Below are 18,579 nucleotides of genomic sequence, written 5' to 3' on the forward strand. Positions count from 1 at the left end.
AGACCACGTTGCCCAAAGCCTCATCCAACCTGGTCTTGAACACTTCCAGGGATGGGGCATCCACAACCTCTCTGGGCAACCTGTTCCAGTGCCTCACCACCCTCACAGTAAAGAATTTCTTTCTAACATCTAATCTAAATCGACCCTCCTTCAGCTTGAACCCATTACCCCTTGTCCTGTCACTACACTCCCTGATAAACAGTCCCTCACCATCTTTCCTGTAGGCCCCTTCAGGTACTGGTAAGCCGCAATTAGATCTCTGCCTGTGGGGATGTGATCTGTCATTGGAGGTCACATGTGAGATTTGGACCGGTCCAGGAGTCCATGACACAGTGGTGCTCAGTGAATTATTTCTGTGCATAGAAAGGCGTGACATTAAAAGGAGCCAAGTCTGGCATAGATCTAACAGGCAGGGTGTGCTGATTAGCATGTAATTTGATTTGTTAGGCACTACAGTAAACAGCATTAAGTGCAAGTTGCAGTAATTGCTCCTGATAGCACCCTTTCAGCATTACCTCTGTTCCTGCAGCAGCTGGATGGAGCTGTGTTATGACTGTTCAGCAGGCTCCAGCAGAGCTGGCAGTATTCCTTTCTCAAGCAGAAGCTTGAGTAACACAAGTACTGCCGTTATAAAAGTTTTTGTGTAGTTTATCTACAGAGCACAGCTCACACATCTCCAACTATCCCTACTCCTTCCCCATTCCCCAATGGTGCAGCTGGTACCAGCACTGCTGTAGGTTACTCAGCCCTTGTCAGCAGGACAGGCAGTACGATAGTCTGATTTTCCCAACTAGTGTTGTGTTTTCCTCCACATCCATATTTTTTCCATCATGGCTTTGGTAAAGGAAGTCCCTTGTCTTTATTCCTGTGCCATGGTTGGACCATGGGAGCCTTTCAGCATTGCAGCCCTGAGCTTAACACAGATTTCTCTCCTGGCTCCCCTGGTTAAGAACAGACTTGCTTTTGGTTTCACGCCATCACACTTACTAAATTCTTTGCTCACTGTAACTGAAGGACTACCTCCTTCAAACCTCCCATTTATAAATGCCAAATGAATGTGCAGCATCATTTCAGCATAAGGATAAGTGCAGTCTTTCTACAGAAATACCCCACTGAAGCCACATAATGATGAGTCCTGTTTTTTCTTTCTCCCAGGCCTAGCTCAAGCTCACTGCCATCAATAGTAGCTGTTAGGACAGGGTCCCCCAGCCCCCCTCATGCTGAGTATCACCTTGCTCCACGTACGTAGTGTCGAAATCAGCCAGACTATTCACTGGCAAAAGCACATGCAGGTAGAGGACAGACACCCTGGTTGTGCTCATCCCCACAAAAATAGCAACAAATTAGGAGTACAATACCTCATTTCCTTTCATCCTGTGGGCGTGAGCGCAGGAGGAGCTGGACAGAGAGATGGCATTTGCCGAGAGACCTGGCACGATCAGGAGTACGTTGGAGGCTGTCAGGAGGAATTAAGTTAAGGGTGAGTGCTCTGGCATGGGGAGGGTGCTGCAGGCAGCCCCAAATTGTTGCCCCACAGCCACTTACCTCCCTTTGGCTCTGCTAAATGCAGGCAATTGCCCTGTTTTCTGTGGGATGTTTTCCTAACTAATCCCATTAGGAAATTAGGGTTTCTTAAAGAATGCAAGGGGATTGGTGTTTGGCACAACAGAATGGATAGGTGCCCAAATGAACTTTTTTAATAAAAGGTATAGTAAAAGTCCTGCTGGGCTAAATTTCACATTTGCTTCTAGCTGCAATGGTATTAAAACAAGACTGCAACGTATCAAAGAGCAATTTAAAAACAAAAGAGTAATATCTTGTTGAATTAATCTGCTGTATATTTTTTTAAAAGGCAATACACAGTATGCCAGATGGTGTGCTTTTATTTATCTGATTTTGTTTGGGACTGTAGAGGACTTCAAGCATTCAACAGCTGCATTAGGGTGCAAGTCCAGCATGAAACCCTGCAAATACTGGCATTGATCGGATGAAGAAGTACATGTCTGAAGCTGATGGTTTAAAGTGTGACTCCAGTAGGCCTCAGATTCCCATCCCAGAGGGTAAATGAAATCAACTCAGTGCCATTGATCTGCACCCAGCTGCGATTTGAAGCCCCACAGATGAGCAGTGAATACAAGCTACTACCCGAACTGCCGGCTGCTTCTGTTTGAGCCTTGAAAATAAGTAATATTTGACCACAGACCATGACAGCTTTGTGTTAGGCTGGAAACACTTCTGCAAGTGCCACAAGGTACTCAACATGCCACTGACATTAAAAATAAAAAGATCACAATGTTAGAAGTGGAAAAAGGGCTAGATAGCAAGGCAAGACCATAAGAGGTTTCAGGAGAGGAAGGTGAGGAAGATATCAGAGTTAACAGAGATGGAGAAAGACTGTCAAAAGGGGAGGACATTTGGAGGGAGTTCAGAGAAGGGGAGCAAAGCCAGAGGGAGGTGTAGAAGATGAAACCTGTGAAGAAAGACCAACGGGAGCAGATCTGCTCAGTCTAAAGATGATACTCACCAGGGAGACATAATCACCTGCAAACATACAGGGGGGACTTAGAAAGCAGCCAGCAATCAATTTTCAAATAACCAACCTGATCTTTAAATAAACTAGTAAAAGGGAATGAGAGTGGAATAAATACTTGATTTATCATCCCATCTTTTCTTGTGGCAGCACAGCTGTATTTTCTTCCCTGAGCTTCTCCTCTCCACCTCCTGAATCATAAAGCCAGGGCAGCACCTTTACAGCTGAGTCTCTCCTGTGCTACAAGAGGTTTTATAGAGCTGCCAGCCTCCTCATCCAGCTGCTGTTTCAGGCAGATGCTGCTCAAGGGCTTACAGAGCCCTGCTTGAAATGGCCATGAGAACAAGGTGGAAAACTATTTTGAGACAGCAGAAAGCAGGTAGAGGACTTTTCCAGGACAGTATTTCATTGAAAAGCAACAGGACCTCTGTCTGTTTCCCTGGGACCAGGTATTTCTCCTTGCCTTACACAGCAGGTTTCTGGAGTTCTGCAGGAAGTCAGTTCTGCATTTGCCTCACTATAACCATTAGGCTCCACTTTGTTGTAAGGTGAGACCCACCAAACCCAAGGATTAATCCAGATTGTGAGTGTATTGGCGATTTCCTGTGCCAATAGAGTGAGCAAATACCTTCATCCCTTTCAGTTTGCAGTTCATGCCTCCTTCCACTTGGTCTGTCGTGCCCAGCTATCCGCCCATGCTCCCCACGTGTCCTGCAAACTCTCCTGCTGCCTTCCCCAGGCTCCTCAGGGAGGACCAAAGCAAGACAGGATGAGAAAATAACAACTGAATAGTTGACCAGAACACTCACTTTTCTGTAAGTGCTGTAACAATTAGCTTTACCAGGCAGCCAAGTCAACCTAGCTCTCTCCAGCAATGCACAAGCTGGGAAGGTCACATTTCCTCCAAAAGCTTCCAGTTCCTTGCTTGCACAGCATTGGAGGGACTCCTCTCTCTTCTCCACACCACCTGCACAAAGGCCAAAGGAGCTGGTCCTTCCTCTTGGGCCTTAAAAGGAGCAGGGCCATTGCTGGAATGCATCCCACCTGAGTCTGCTGGCCCGGCGTCAGGGACCTGTGCCCACCAGGCATAAACCCAGGTGCTTTGGGCATGTGGTGCTCACAGCAAAATGTTGCTCTTCAGAAGGACAAGTCGTGCCACGTAAATATGATGATTATAGCAGCTGATAGCTGATGCTGTTTTTAAGCAGGACCCTTTATGAATGCAGAGATGAAGGCCATTAGACCAGGTTGGAATTAGATCTGAGCTCTCCCATCTATTTGTGTCGCCGAAATGGCATAGGAATAAATCCCCCTTTCACTGCTGCTGGGTGAGATGTAGATATGAACATAGTGGGGCCAGGCTCTCACCTGGGATGGGTTGTCTTTTCTCCCAGATCTGATGTATGGATTTAAGATGCAAAGCTGTGTGTTCGTTTGCTCTCGTGGCGTGTCGGGGCACAGCTCGCCGCTTACACCGTATGCTGTCCTCCGAGTGGAGCCATACGCTGCTGCTGGTATTGCTCAGGGCTGTGAGCTTTCACGGGATGTAACTTGCAGGACGAGCAGATAGCAGGGAGAGGAGTAGAAAGTAGGACCTGGGGCTTTCTCTTCTGGGAATAGAGGCATTTCCTTGTTTCATAAGGTGTTATGAACATATATATTAGAGGCTAGGTTAATTTCTTAAAACCTCAGATCCTGTGAGAGGAGGTCACATAAGTGCTTTCCTTGCAAATGTGCGCGGAGTAAAGTTCACATAGGTATTTGGCTAATAACATCTACTAAAATTGTCTATGCAGTAGAGAGAATGGCTGCAAGTTGCAACAAAGCATAAAGATTTTTTTTTTCTTTTCTTTCCTATTTCCCTATGACTTCTCCAGATTTTTCCACCATGTTTGGAAAGAAGAAGAAAAGGCTCGAAATTTCTGGGCCCTCTAACTTCGAGCATCGGGTTCACACTGGCTTTGACCATCGGGAGCAGAAGTTCACGGGGCTACCTCAGCAGTGGCACAGCTTGCTGGCGGACACGGCGAACAGGCCAAAGCCTATGGTGGATCCCTCATGCATCACTCCCATCCAACTCGCGCCTATGAAGGTATCGTCCAAAGTCCTTTGAATTTCCTAACCTACCTTTAATTGCGTGTAACCTTAATGAAGTAATGCCAATAGCGGCCATCCCTGGAGACAGGCAGGGCTGGGGAGTGTGCAAGTACAGAGAGTGCTTCAAATTCAAATATTTAATACTAGGGCTTCAAGGAAAAATTGTTATGTGTATAAAACTTGTATGAGTGTCCCAGAGGAGCGTGAGTCATGGGTCTTGCAGGGGCCGTGCCTTCGCGCTCCCAGACTGCAGAAGAAAAAGCCCCAAGTCCTGGTGGAGGCCCAAAACGATGCTCTTCTGCAGGATAAAGCTCCTTGATAATTCATTTAAGAACAGTGCTTTAGGCAAAGGCAGTTTAGAGCAAGGGAGAGAGGGAAAAGTACACCAAAGGAAAAAAATTAAATTGCTTGTTCAGCCGAGCAGGGAGCTCAGGGAGGGATCTGATTGTCACCCGCTGCTGCCTGGAGGGGGTAATGCAGGTGATGGAACTGAGCTACTCGCCAGGTGGTAAAATGAGGGGAAACAGCCCCAGGTTGTGGCTTAGGGGGTTCAAGCTTGACAGCTGGGGAAAAAAACTTGGACAGAGCACCAGCATAACTCTGGGATCCCCATCCATAGAAGCTCAGGATTCTGGTAGACAAATTTGCCCTGATTTAGCAGCATTTCTGGGATTGCAAATCCTAATATCCCAGTAAATCACACCTGTGCGCTGGTGGTAGCCTATACCCCACCAGCCATGTACATCTCACTGTCATGCAGCTGCAAAATAAATTTAGGATTTCATTTTCATGTGGATTTTTCTGCAGCAAGAGAAAATCAGATAATCCTGAGAGCACATACCCTGCATTTACATTTGATAAGTGCTCTTTACTAAATTTACATTTACTGCCTGCTCCTGAAGGACACTCATCACTTGCTGATCAGGACTGCTGGGTGTTGCTATAGGACAAGGGAATAAAACCAAAGGCTTGACTTTTTTTCTGTAATAAAAAAATCTCACTGGATAATAGAGGCACAGAATAATGAGGAAAAAAGTAGGTGAACCTTTTCCTTCTGCGGGAGGTGAGCAACTTTGTTCCACAGCCCTTCTTAACACAAAAATATCCTTGGACGGTTTGACAGGAATGCATAAAGATGTTTTAAAATGAAAAAAAAAAAAAATCAGTTTACTATCTTGCAGCAGTACCATCTCTTTTCTGCAGTTTCGGAGCTATAAATCCATAAGGTTCAAAAGTTTTAAAATGTATTAGCTTTCTCAGCACCATACATGCAGTATAACTCTGGGTCTTGGCTCGCGAATGGACATAGGCGTAGCTTGGTTCACGTGCAGAGTCCCATTGAAGCAATACACACTGCACGGTGTGAAGGATCAAGCCCCAAATGACTAATTGCTGCATTTTGAAGTGGAGAAAAATACTGTCAGCTGTTTCCAAGAAATTGTCAATTCTAGCTTTTCTGTCTGTCTATCAGAGCTCTGCATCTGTCTGTATATCCGGGGTCTATATATGTGCATATACCAGGGATGCACTTCTAAACCATCCTGTGCCAGGAAGGGGCTGGGACCCAAAATGCAGCTCCCAAGCTGAACTCGTTCTTCCAGTGTAGCCTTGGGCCGTGGTGGTCCTTTATGCAGCCGCGCATCCCACGACATCTTCCCAGGATGCGCGTCCCGGGGGCAGGACGCCTGCAACCTGGTCCCCATCTCAGCAGTGGCCGTGGGGCTGAGCACAAACAAGCCCATCTGCAGAGGGACCCGCAGCAAGGGTTTTCTGCATAGATGGAAGACGTGAATTTGGAAGCAAATTACCCAAATTGCAGTTAATTGTGTTCCACCGCTCCAAAGGTATAGTTAGATGAGGAAATGGGTTAAGGCTGAAGGGTTCAAGAAATTGTGCCTTCACCCTCCAGTTACTTTCCCTATCCAACACCCAGTTACAGCCTCTTGAAATGGGCCTCCATAATAGTGCTAGGAAAAAACAGTTTTAATAGCACCTGAGGTATTGACTGTCACCTGAGAATTGCTTTTAACTCTATTGCAAGATACCATTTTACTGTATATTTAAGAATTAACATGCCTTGTTTTGATATAACTTAACTTGTGGAGAGCAACTGAGTTGTGGCCACTTTGAAACACAGAATATTTAATGTTGCTAAACTAGTTCAGCATAATAATTTAATTTAGACAAATTTTTTTATGGGTGCACGTGCACCAGCACCTTTAGTTCTGTTGAAAGGTTATTTAGGCACTGAGGATTTCATAGCTTCAATGAAGATTTAAAATACACTCACCCTTCGTGAAGATAGGAACCGAAGGTTCCGAGATGTCAATATTGTTTACGACTTTTCCCTTTTCCACCCAGCAGTTGATAGTTTAATTAACACACTTGTGAATGCACTGAGGTGTAGCAGAAGAAGATTCATAATTGTGTCCTAAGTCACAGTATTAAGTCAGGCTGAAGCATTTGGCCAGTTAGTTTGTGCCGTGGTTTCAGGTCATACTGCAGCTCTGTAACTCTGCTGTTCTGCACTCCTAAAGTTATTCTCTCTTTAATTACTTCAGTATTGACTGCCCGTATGGTGTGAAGCAAAAGTGTCCCTGCTAATAGGTGCTCCTTCGTGACTGAAGAGTAGCACAGATCATAGAGGTAGATTTTTGAGAGCACGATTTCTTGGTTTTGAGAAAGAACGGGTGTTTGCTTGCTTTGGGCTTCACCCAAAGCTGAAGCAGAGGAAGGGAAAGACTGTTTCTTGACTTCTGTAGGTTTTGCAGCTTTCCCGGTTAGTGGTGTTTGCTTGTTTCTCAGTTTCTCCGATGGTACATAGTGTATCCCTTTGGGTAAACCAATAAATGATAAATATTCTTACTGCTCCATTTATATTCAAAGGCAGCAGCAGCAATGATGAAGAGGCGGCGCCCTGGGCTCCCAAATATCCTGGAGGATGTCATCGCCCTGCCTCCGTGTTAGCTGGGATGAAAGGCTTGTAGTGCTTTTGTGTGCAGGTGGTGGCAGCTTGTCATGGTAATATCAGCGTTTGAATTCAAACCTGAGCTGGCTGTACAAATTCATTCATTTCAACTAGGAGGAGAGAAAATAATGGGATTCCCCTTCTCGATGTGGGTGACCCAGATACCAGCAGAGTATTGTGTATTTCAGATGCTAACATGAGTCAATAAAACGCGGCACAAAATTTCCTGAAAAATAGCGACAGTGATCGTGATAGGTTTGGGGTGTGGAGACGGGGAGGTTTGAAAAAAGGCTGATTTTTCACTGAAAACATCTCTGCATGAAAAATGTGAACCGTCTGTGTCATCCTGTACTTAAAACAGGCTTCTTGAAATCTTAGATCCTGATGCCAGGCCTCTCGGTCCTCTTGCTTCAGTACTTCGTAGTTGTCCCATGTGCATCTGGGGCTCATGGTTTGCGTGTTTGCCCTCAGCGCACAATACGCTTGGCCTGTCGTCACTGTTATGCTACAAGGAGCTTCAATTTGTTGCCACCCTTTGATATTTGGAAAGCTTCAGAATCAATACCTAAGCAAATGCATTGTCCTTAGACAGGAAAACTCATTCTTCATGGTTTCTCCACTCCGCTCAAAATACTAAGACAACAAACGCCACAACCACCCTTATTCTGGGGATTTTTACCAAAAGAGCTTAGCATTGGCTTTGTAAAGATGATCCGTTAAGATGCTTGAATGTCTGCTGCTGTCAGTGGGAGCAGGATGGCACTGAAGACTTGTTAAAATCCCTTCTCATGTTTCCCAGTGCAGCGAACAGCTGAGCGGCCTCACTTCTGTTAAGTTACCAAAGGTAAAAATGCCATTTGTTTCTTAAAAAACACCACACTGGGGTTATTCTTCAGTTGTCTGTCCTGGTGCATGTGTGAAGCCTCCATCCCTGTGCTTTTGTTGATGCTTTGGGTAGTCTCACCCATCCACACCATCAGCAAGATCAAGGTATCCAACTTGAGGATGACACGGTGGTGAGCTTGTCCTTGACTAAGGGGGAAGGTGGCTGCGAGTATTTAGGTGGCCAAAACGTATAGAGGCATCAAGAGGACTGAAGCCTTCCTGCTGGGACCTCCACATGTCCCTCTTCCCTGAGCACATTGCAATAAATCCAACCATGCTCATGTGGTGGAATTTCATGTTTCCTGAATTTTCTCCCCCATTTTCTTCCCTCCAGAACACAGGGTGTAAGGGGATGGGGGCTTTTGCTGCCCCATGGTGTCTGACATGCGCTGAGGTGACCATTAGCACAGCTTGGCGACGCGGAGGGGTCAGTGTTCAGCCAGCAAAGGCAGAACGAGATCCTTAGCTTGACATCAGTCGGTATCGTCAGCAAATGGAAGGAGCCTCTTCTGTGCTGTGTGGGTTGAGCTGCCTTAAAAGCAGAGAAAACATCGTCCTTTCCATCACTTCACCAAAACGCCCTTGAATGCCCTGTGGCTGGGCTGAGATACACATTAATTTGAGATGCACTTTAATTGTGCCTTTAACCTGCAGCACTTCATTTACCTGGTGTCCTGCAACACGTGGGTGTTGAAGGGCAGAGAATTTCTGTAGGGGACAGGCCACAGGGTCTCTGGCTTTTCTCTCTCTCTTTCATCCCCATGTTTCTAATCTATATGGTCTAATCTATGTGTTTTGTTGTACTAGTTTCAGTTTTTCTCACTTCTGTCTCTCAAACCTTGACCCCAGTCCTAGCAAGTTCACTGTAATTTTTAAAACTTTTCTAAGCTTCTACTGCTATATTTTAGCCTCTCTACTACACAGGGAAAAATAATCAGAAAATGAGTTACTGGTCATGGCCCTTTTAATAGCTCTGACATGAAAATCAAAGCTTCTCTTTACTGTATGTGTTGACAGAAGGAAAAGCAGATTTCTCTTCCCCATCCTATTTGGCCTCTGAAAGTATTGCCAGCAATGAAATTCAAGCCTCATTTAAGGTGTCATTTTTTTTTCCCTACATTTACATGCTTTCCTTGCTTAGATGGAGGACACCAAGCATTTGCACAGAGCCGTGCACAGTGGTGCTGAGTGGCCAAAGATCTCGATGCCTGACCAGGAAGGCAAGGATTTAGAAATAAAGAGCTGTTCAAAGGCTTTGCCCAGTGCTCGGGGGCAGATGGACAAAGTGGAGGTTGTCCTGACCTCTCTTCTCAAAATTTTACCTCTCCTTCTTGATAGCTCCTTCTTTTTATTTGTTCCTCCCGTGATACCTCTGTAGACAGGACAGTCTGAAGTTCTTGTCTGAAGAAGGTTGGCTCCCATCCCACCAGGATGCTGTGGACTCACAGCACTGTTCTTGCCGGGACAGGACCTGGAAGGCTGCTGACATCTCATGGGCCTTCCTTGTAACCACATCATGAAAATTCATGCTGCTTAACTCGTGTTTCCTAATTACATGCTTTGCAATCGCACATTGGGCCTGACGCATGCTCATCTAGGAGGACAGAAGGTGGAGGGGGTGTCTCCAGAAAGGGCAAGAGCCAACGCCTTGCAGGATAGGAAATTCTGGATGAAAGGAAAATGTTTTACAAGCGTGGTTGAGCAGTGGGACAGCACCCCGCAGGGGCTGTGGGATCTCAGCCTTCAGAGAGGGCAAAATTTGATGGGCAATGCCCTGAGCAGACTTTATGTTAGCCCTGCTCTGAGCAGAGGTTGGACTGGATGACCTGCAGAGGTCCCTTCCAGCCTCAGTTCTTCTGTAATTGTCTTCATCTACAAGTGATTACTGTCAGATTTGCAATTGTCCTGTAAGGCAGCCCCACTTTCAATTTATTTTGGTCACCAAGGAACGTGCTTGGTGCTACACAGTGCCAGAAGAAACTATGGCAACATATTTGAGTAGAAGCTTTTTCTTTCAAAGCGATAATGCTTCACTCTTGGGGGCTGTTTGATTTACCACATTTTTAAGTGACAATACTACTTCAGTTAATCTCCGTACCCCCCTGTACAGATACAATACAAATATGCCACCTAGTGTCCATGGATGTGTCTTACTGCGACAATCGCTTGATGTCAGAAGAGCCAAGTTGCTAGTTTTGTGTAATCTTGCAGGAAATCTATCACTGTACAAATAAAAATCAGCCGCAGAACGAATAAATGCAAGAAGTACACAGCTCAGAATTTTTTTATAATTTATATTACTAAGTTAATATGTTCTCATAGGTACTACATTGTACAGAGGAAACTTTTGGTTTTATTTCTTACTGTCTGATTTCAGAAAATTAGAGGTTTTTACGTAAGTCCTGTAGAAGAATATTGCTGCTGCCTGTGAAGTTGAGTTCAACAAGAGAGAAAATGCCTGAATAAAAGAATAGGAAGGAATGTTTCATATGAGTAGTTCATTTTATGGAAAATGCAGTTCTACTGTAAAGCCTGTCAGCTGGAAGAGTATACATTTTGGAGATAAGAAATTGTTTGTTTCAGGGTTTTCTGTGAAAATATTTAAATATTGTGGTTTCAAAGATCCAAGCAGCCTTGGATATGGAGCTCCCTGGGAAGCAGCCCAGAGTGGGGCTGTTACAGCAACTCATCTTCGGGCACCACCGTGGCAGGAGCTGTTGGTCCCTCTCCACCGATGGACCCTGGGCTGGGAGGTCAGGTGAGGTGAAAAACTGCCAGAGGAAAAAAATTAGGGGAGGGGAGTGCTATTGCTCCAGGAATACTAGTTTCTCCTTTCCTTGCACCCTTCTTGGGTCTTCTCCATACCCATATCCACATACATTGAGTAACATTAATACATCTTCATCTCTGTCAAAAGTACGTGAACTGGTGCACAGATTTTTTTACTACAGTGTCACACTGGCAACCTAGAGTCATCATAAAATGAAGCCAAGCCTGTCAGTGTTTAAGAGGCATTTGGACAATGCCCTTAATAACATACTTTGACTTGGTCAGCCCTGAATTGGTCAGGCAGTTGGACTGAATGATTGTTGTAGGTCCCTTCCAACTGAAGCAGTTCTATTCGATTCTAAGGAGGCACCTCTTCCCATGGTGGTTTTAACTGATGCATTCTTAGTTGTTCTTTGTAGTTTTGAGTGTCTGACTTTCTGAACAGTAAAGCTCCTGATTGGCTTTTTAGCAGCAGCTCTTTCATTTCCATACCATTGTGTTTCACAGTATTGAAGTACTTCATCCAGCCTTACTTGAAATTGTTTTTCTAGAGCCTCATTTGGAGAAGAAAAAATAGCATCATTATCATTTCAGATTGACTCAAAACACAGAATGTTCCTCAGTTTTTCAGTTCAACTAATGAACCAGCAAATCAATTATTCACATAAGTTTTCTGACCAAGATACTTGTCCCTCCTAACAAACCCCTCAGGTTCAACCAGGTATGTTTGGAGGGTCTGTCTGCAGCTGAACTGCAGACACCAGCATTTGGGCTTACAAGCAGGACATGGCCATCCTAGAGAAACACTGAGGTTGCCTTTAAATGTGCTCAGATGACCCAGGAAAAACCTGCAGAAATGTGATTTTCAGAGGTGGTGCCTCTTGCTAGTGCAGATAGCGCTGGGTAGGGAGCGATGCTTTGGTCCACAGTTGGACCGTGTAGACAAGTTCAGCACCGCGTTAAAGCTTTAAGTGCATAATTCTGCTCCTCTGCCTTGGAGGGGTGATCATCAGTTACCTGCCGATCATGTCCCTTGTTTAAAAGGTCGCCGAAGGAGCTCGTGCTATCAATACCCTTGGAGATGGGCTTGCACCTACACCTGCACAGTCCCCCTGACCTCATAGTCTCTTCCTTGGAGTAGTGTCGGAGTTTGCTGTCTGCAGGGTGGAGATCAAGGATGTTGTTCAGAAATCCTTCATCATCTGAGTAAGCTTCGTTCGTGCAATAGTTGACATTGATTTGAATTGGTCTGTTCACACGAGAAAGGATTTACTTTACCTGGGCCTGAAGCAATAATAGACAATAATATAGATTACAGATTTCTGTGATTAAAAGTAATTTTCTCAAACATAATTAGTAAAAGAAAGTTTTTTAATGCTGTTCTCATCAGCATTGTGATTTTAAGTAATATTAGTGTTGGAGTAATATTAGTGTTGGAAGTAAGCTTTAGTTTTATTAATGAGAGCTTACATGGGTGAGCAGAACTTTGCAATACGCTAAGTAAAGATTGAAGGTAAATTTAGAGTTCACAGTCTACATCTGCTGAGGCAGACTAGCCTGCTTTAGAGCTCAAGAAACACGTTAACCTCTAGGTCTGCACATAAAAGGGGCAAACTCTCAAGTGTCAGCGGTTCAGAAATTGAATCTGGTCTCCTCTGGGAATACCAGACTGGGAATACTCTCCAGGTAGCACAGTACAACCCGAAACAAGCCAGGAATTAGATCCTGAACAAGGACACTCGTAATCGGGTTCTTTTTTTAACGTGGAAGTTAGTCCCTGAAGACAAATTTATAGGAAACTGTTCCAGTAGCTCCTCTCGCTTGCTTGCCTGCCCTGATAAATGAGCCACGCTCCCAGCTTGCTGCCGGGAGGTGCAGGGCTCTGGCTCCGTTGCTGCTAACATGGTGGTTGTTTCCTTCCCATTTGTTTAGCCAAGCTTTTTGCCTCCCAAACTTTCCCTGCACTGACCCTTAAGATCTCTGAGGCCAAAAGCAGGATTTTGGGTGGGTGGAGGTGGTGTTTCGGGGCGGCTGCTGCGGCGGTAGGATCCTTCTTGTTCCTGTACCGTGGCAGTGATCCCGCAGAGCAAGGTGTGGAAAATAAACGGTAAAGTGTAAGCAGTAAATGCTTGTCCCAGTAAACAAGTGGAAAGGCTGAATGTGTTTTACCAAGCTTCAGTCACATAGTCCAGAGAGCTCTCACTTGGCTCACCTGAGGAAGCTGATGGCATAAAACAGCCCAGGATATTTCTTATTTCCATGGACTGGCCAAACCTCCAATAGCGCTGCTGAAGTCCCTCAGAAATACAGATGCATTGAGATCAGAAATTTTTGTCGGTGGCCGGCAGTGGGAAACACTAGGTGGCAGCAAGAAATCTCAGGAAATTCATCTCCCTGCATGTCAAAAGCGGACCCAGACAGCAGAAGTAATGAGAAATCTGCTTGGGCATCTTGATGGCGTTTGTTCAAGGTAGATGTTTCAGCCCACTTCATAACAGGTCTGTGGAGGGCATTTCCATATAAAATTGGTCACGCAGTATTTGCACTCGACGTCGGCACTAAGGCAGCGTTTGCTGCTTCCATTTCCATTTAACCACACATTGACAATAACCATTCAATAACTACGCGTTTTGCACATCTCCACAATATATTTGTTCCTAGGTCTACTAATAAACTTGGTTAGGTCCATTGTAGTCCACAACAGAAACCGTACTGGTTATAGTCCCATTAAATTATATTCTATATTACAACCGAACAGCCAAGTTTATGCAATCCCAGCAGAGTTTAACTCAAAAAGAGTAGTAGGATCAGGGGGAAAATAATGTTGCCAAGCAGCTCACTTACCTGTGGAGCCAAAGCTTCAGATGTAAATGTGATTTTTTTTTTTCTGTCTCCTGCTCTGACATGATTAGATCTGGGCTTTGGTGGCTCTCTAGGAATTTGAAAGTGCTTTGCTGCTCTTTCTTTCTTGCCTTCCCCTTCACGCAGGATCCAATTACACTAGACAAGTGCTGTGTATTACGGGGGAACAACGCCGACTTGCCTGCAGAGACTTTTAAATGCCTTTTCTGTTGTCTGTGGGATGCACTGTGCAGGCCAGAAAAATAAAAGGACATTTCAGATACAGGTCTTTGGAGAGAGAAAAGTGAACTGAAGTATTTAGGATGAGCATTTCAGCTTTTTAATTGTCATGATCAGATCCAACAGGCCTTAGTTAGCTATCAGGATCACACAGTTAAAAGAACAGCAAGAGGTTGAATTTTACTAAATTTTACAGTTTTGTAGTGTGAACGAGACAATAATTGCTACCTGTGTCCTAGTTTGCATTTAATAATTCCCACCAAGACTTACACTTCCATGTGAAGTAGCACTTTCCAGGAGCATCGGAATGTGTAGGCATAGAAAACTGGTTTAAACACGCCGGCTTTTATGGAAGAAAAAAAAAAGAACAGGAGATGGGGTCTGACTCCCATCCCACACCTCAGGCCGCAGCCAACAGCCCCATTTTTCTCTTACCAGCAGCGGCTGCATGGTTGGAGGAAGGGGAGGGAGCAGCACTTTGTCAGGCAGATTAATTTATTAAGTGTGTCAGGACCGATCTGCCGCTGGGGACAGAGTGCACTCGGTGGTGGCGCAGGCCAGCAAATCGAATCAAATCGAGATTACCCTAGAAATGTTTCAGCAGTTTCTTGTAAATGAGATATCGTAGTCCTGTGCCAGGCATCGCCCCTGCAAGTTACTCTGTGGCGGAGCATCCTCTGAAATCTTCTGCCTCCGTTTGTCCCGTCGAGAAGGTGTTTGATTTGCACTTCTCGTTTACAAGAGTGAACAATTAAAACATCGGCTCAGGAAGCTCCTCATGTCTTTCCTCTCACCCACCTTGTTGACCTAACCCTTAGATTTCTGTGTAGGGGCACTCTTTGCGCTATGTCCACGTTTGCAGGTGAAAATCGCTCAGTGGGAGTTGGTACCACTTACTCAGGGCATTCCTATTGCTGCACTTCCTATTTAATAGCTGTCCTTGAAAAGGGAAACTAATGTACTGCAGAAAGAATACTGCAATTTGCAATGCATATGAAATTACTTTGTGGTTTTGTTTTGCTGATACACATTCCTAAATTCTCTGAAATCAGACTGAGCTTTCAGAAGGTGAAGGAGCCCATAATCCTGAGAGCCATCAGTCAGATTAAAAAGCACACCTTACATGTGTGTGGCCAGGAATGCACAATTTTACTGAAGTACCTTGCAACTTTCTCACTGTTTTTAAGGCCATGGGACTGAGGCATTTTTTGGCCTGGCACCGGCTGCAGGGTGATTTCTCCTGCCGTACCTTGATGGTCCCTTCCCTGCCGGCGTGGCCAGCGCACCGCACACGTCATCCCACCCTTCCTCAGTGCCTAAATCCCAAATACACAGGGCTGGGATTGCAGTGACCGCCTCGACCCTGAGCGGCACTTCGCTGCGCTCGCAGGAGACGTGCCCCATCGATCTGCGAAACGCCGGCTGCATGGTGCTCGGGGCTGAGGCGCCCGTCAGCATCTTCTTCCACTCGCTGCCTTCGCCTGATGATTTACAAAGTGGGAGGGTAATTCACAGCCCTGTGCCGCGGCGTGCAGAGCACAAGGAGCTTCTCGAGCTGGCTGCCGTATGCTCTGAAACAGAAACGTCGACTTTGTCTTCAAGCATCTGCTGCATGTAAAGCCTCCTTCGCTGGGGTAAATCACAGCAAAAAGTAATACGGTTTAAATTGTTTCTTATAAATTATCAGGCTGTCAAAATCCTCATTTTAATTAAAAGTGGGGAGATGACTGCAACCGCAGCGGAGTGACCCAAGAGCCTTTGCCCTCCTAAGCAAGTGCCCCACTGCCAGAGCTGTCAGATGAAGGCAATTAGTTCCCTAGTGTAAAATTTTATCACACTGGAATTTACTTAAATATTTCAGAAAGCTCAATCAAACCGCAGCCAGAAATCTTTCACTGCTGGGATCATTAATTGGGTTAATGCTCCATCAACCTTGCATTTGTTAATGGGCATGTTTAGGGCACGAGGGGAACCTCATCCAGGGAAATGTCATCTGAGCTACAAAGATGGTTTATGCTGTGGCGTGACTTCATGAATTACAGACTGTCCCTCTCTTCAGACTTTTTTAATTGGCATTGTTGGTCAAGAGCAAACTGCATGCTCCATGGCCGCAGTCAGTACCCCTGTACCACCGTGGTCGTTAGAATAAATGTATGGGGTGGGGAGCGAGACTGAAACGATGGGGCATGGTCTCCTACACCACCCACCCTACTGCGGGGCTCCTCTCCCCATGAAAATCCCACGCCAACGCCTCTCCCCTAGAATAAAGCCTGCAACGATGTCATGCATCTTGGTTGTAGAAAGACTCTTTTCTTTTTTTTAATGCATATCAACCCCGGGAAGACTCACACGATGTTCTGCCCCACCAGTTCCCAGCGCTAATGACGTAGAGATGTAAAATACTGACTCAGTGCCATAGGAGCAGTGTCGGTGGGCGTGTCGGCGTCGGCACCGCGTGGGAGACCCACGGCTCCCGTGAAGCGTAGCAGCGGGTTATCAAAGCTGAAGTATCTGGGGAGGTGGTGGTTGAATGTTCATTTAATTCTTTCGATTTCTCATGCCTTTGTTGAGAAAAGCAGGTTTTATTTTCCTCACACCTCCCCCACATAAAAACCCAGAAAATAAACCAGTCTAGGCTGTAAATATTAGATGTAAGGACAACTGGCAGATACAGCATTAAGGTTGATGATGATTGCCTTGCGACTGCAGAGAGGGCTTCAGAAAACTGCAGCCATTTGGGCAAGCCCAAATTCCTGAGGTACCAGTTAAAGGTTATTTTATTGTTTAACTGCCCTTAATTCTGTCATTTTTATTGGGACGTAAACCTGTTCAAGTCACGCACAGCCCTGCCTGCGGCAAACTTTGGTCCTGGAGCTGTGACATGTCATGAGTTTCCAGTCTGCTCCTGTCTTGGTGTTACAAGACTGAAAAACACAGTTGCGTTTCTTGGAGGGAAGGGTTTCTGTCATCTGGCCCAAACGTCCCCAGCTTTGTGGTTTTTAGCTGCCTTTGAAGTCAGCCCAGTCAGAAAGCTCTGGGTTCCCCCATAACCACCACGGGATGCTGTGTGGTGCAGAAACCACACCAGCGGTCGCTGGACCACAGCTATACTTCAGTAAATCTTGTCGAATTCGCTTTACAACTTTCTTGGGGAAAAAAAAAAAGAAAATTCCACTAGCACAGAGGCACTGGCTGATGATGTGGCTTTGAAAGAGGGAGAATAAGGTACCTGGTCCTGCTGGTGTTCATCAACAGGGCTGGCCACAGGCTTTCCGAGTGAGCGATCTTTTTCTGCCAGAAAATGTTAATTTGATTAAATAGGAAAGTTTGACATTGATGGACGGATTTTATACAAAACGGGGCCAAAAAACTTAGAGTCTCTGGTGTGGTTTGATACAGCTTTTTGGCTTAGCAGGTCTGCTCTGTGCACTGTCATGCTGAAACGATTCCCATCCGCCTTAGGAAATAGGGCAGTTAAAATTCTGGCAGTTAAGGTTCTTGAGGAATTTCATCTTGTGGGACATGTTGCTTTTTCATTCCCTCTTGGGATAAAAGGAAATTTTGAAGTATCCTAAGTCCTACGAAACAGAAATTCTGTGGTTTTGAGATTTCTCCATTCCTCTCCATGCGAAGTGCTTGTGTAACTCATCAGTAATAACCACACTAATTTTCTTACTCAAACTAAAACTCATAAGTCACATTTCACTCGCATTTGTGGTGTGTCTGAGAGATTTGTGCGTACATATTACATATGAAGTTGCACATACCTGATGTGTTTTAAGTAGACCCAGAATAATTATTTTTGACGTTCAATATTCTCTAATAGCTTTTCACATATAACAACCATGTTTGTTTATTTAAAAAAAAAAAAAACAAACTACTAGAATGTAGATATTTCAGTGGAATTTTTAAACTAAATGTTTTGTGAAGTTACTGTATTTTAAAATGTTGAAAGAATTACTGGTGAACGTGATTATAATGAAATGTTGCTCTTGTTGTTATGGCAACTAACTTTTAAAACTGCTGTGAAGGGTGACAAATTACACAGTGCTGGTTTGGTTAGCCTTTTTTTTATAGTTTTCCATCATTTTACTTTTGAAGAATTTTAAACAGCTGGCACTCATGTTGTTGTTAAGCAGATTACATTTCTCTCAGACCTTTAGCTGTACCTTTATTTCAATCCATCGAGTAACATATATTTTTCAGGCTGAGTAAATTCCATTTCTGCATGATCAGTGGAGATCATCAT

General features: G+C 44.9%; 1 protein-coding gene across 6 annotated transcripts in view; it reads left to right on the forward strand.

Annotated features, from left to right (window-relative positions):
• PAK5 (p21 (RAC1) activated kinase 5) overlaps window positions 1-18,579 on the forward strand; it is a 90,269-nt gene that overhangs the window by 44,577 nt on the left and 27,113 nt on the right. For 4 of the 6 annotated variants that reach the window (XM_054822559.1, XM_054822557.1, XM_054822558.1 and 1 more), the window contains one exon: window positions 4,408-4,622. In XM_054822559.1, the coding sequence (XP_054678534.1) occupies window positions 4,419-4,622 (204 nt within the window). In that variant the 5' untranslated portion in view covers window positions 4,408-4,418. Of the gene's footprint in view, window positions 1-1,912; window positions 2,252-4,407; window positions 4,623-18,579 lie in introns of all 6 variants that reach the window. The other 2 variants (XM_054822563.1, XM_054822561.1) reach the window with 1 other exon arrangement.

Source organism: Grus americana, chromosome 3 (assembly GCF_028858705.1).
Source record: "Grus americana isolate bGruAme1 chromosome 3, bGruAme1.mat, whole genome shotgun sequence".
Classification (NCBI taxonomy): Eukaryota; Metazoa; Chordata; class Aves; order Gruiformes; family Gruidae; genus Grus; species Grus americana.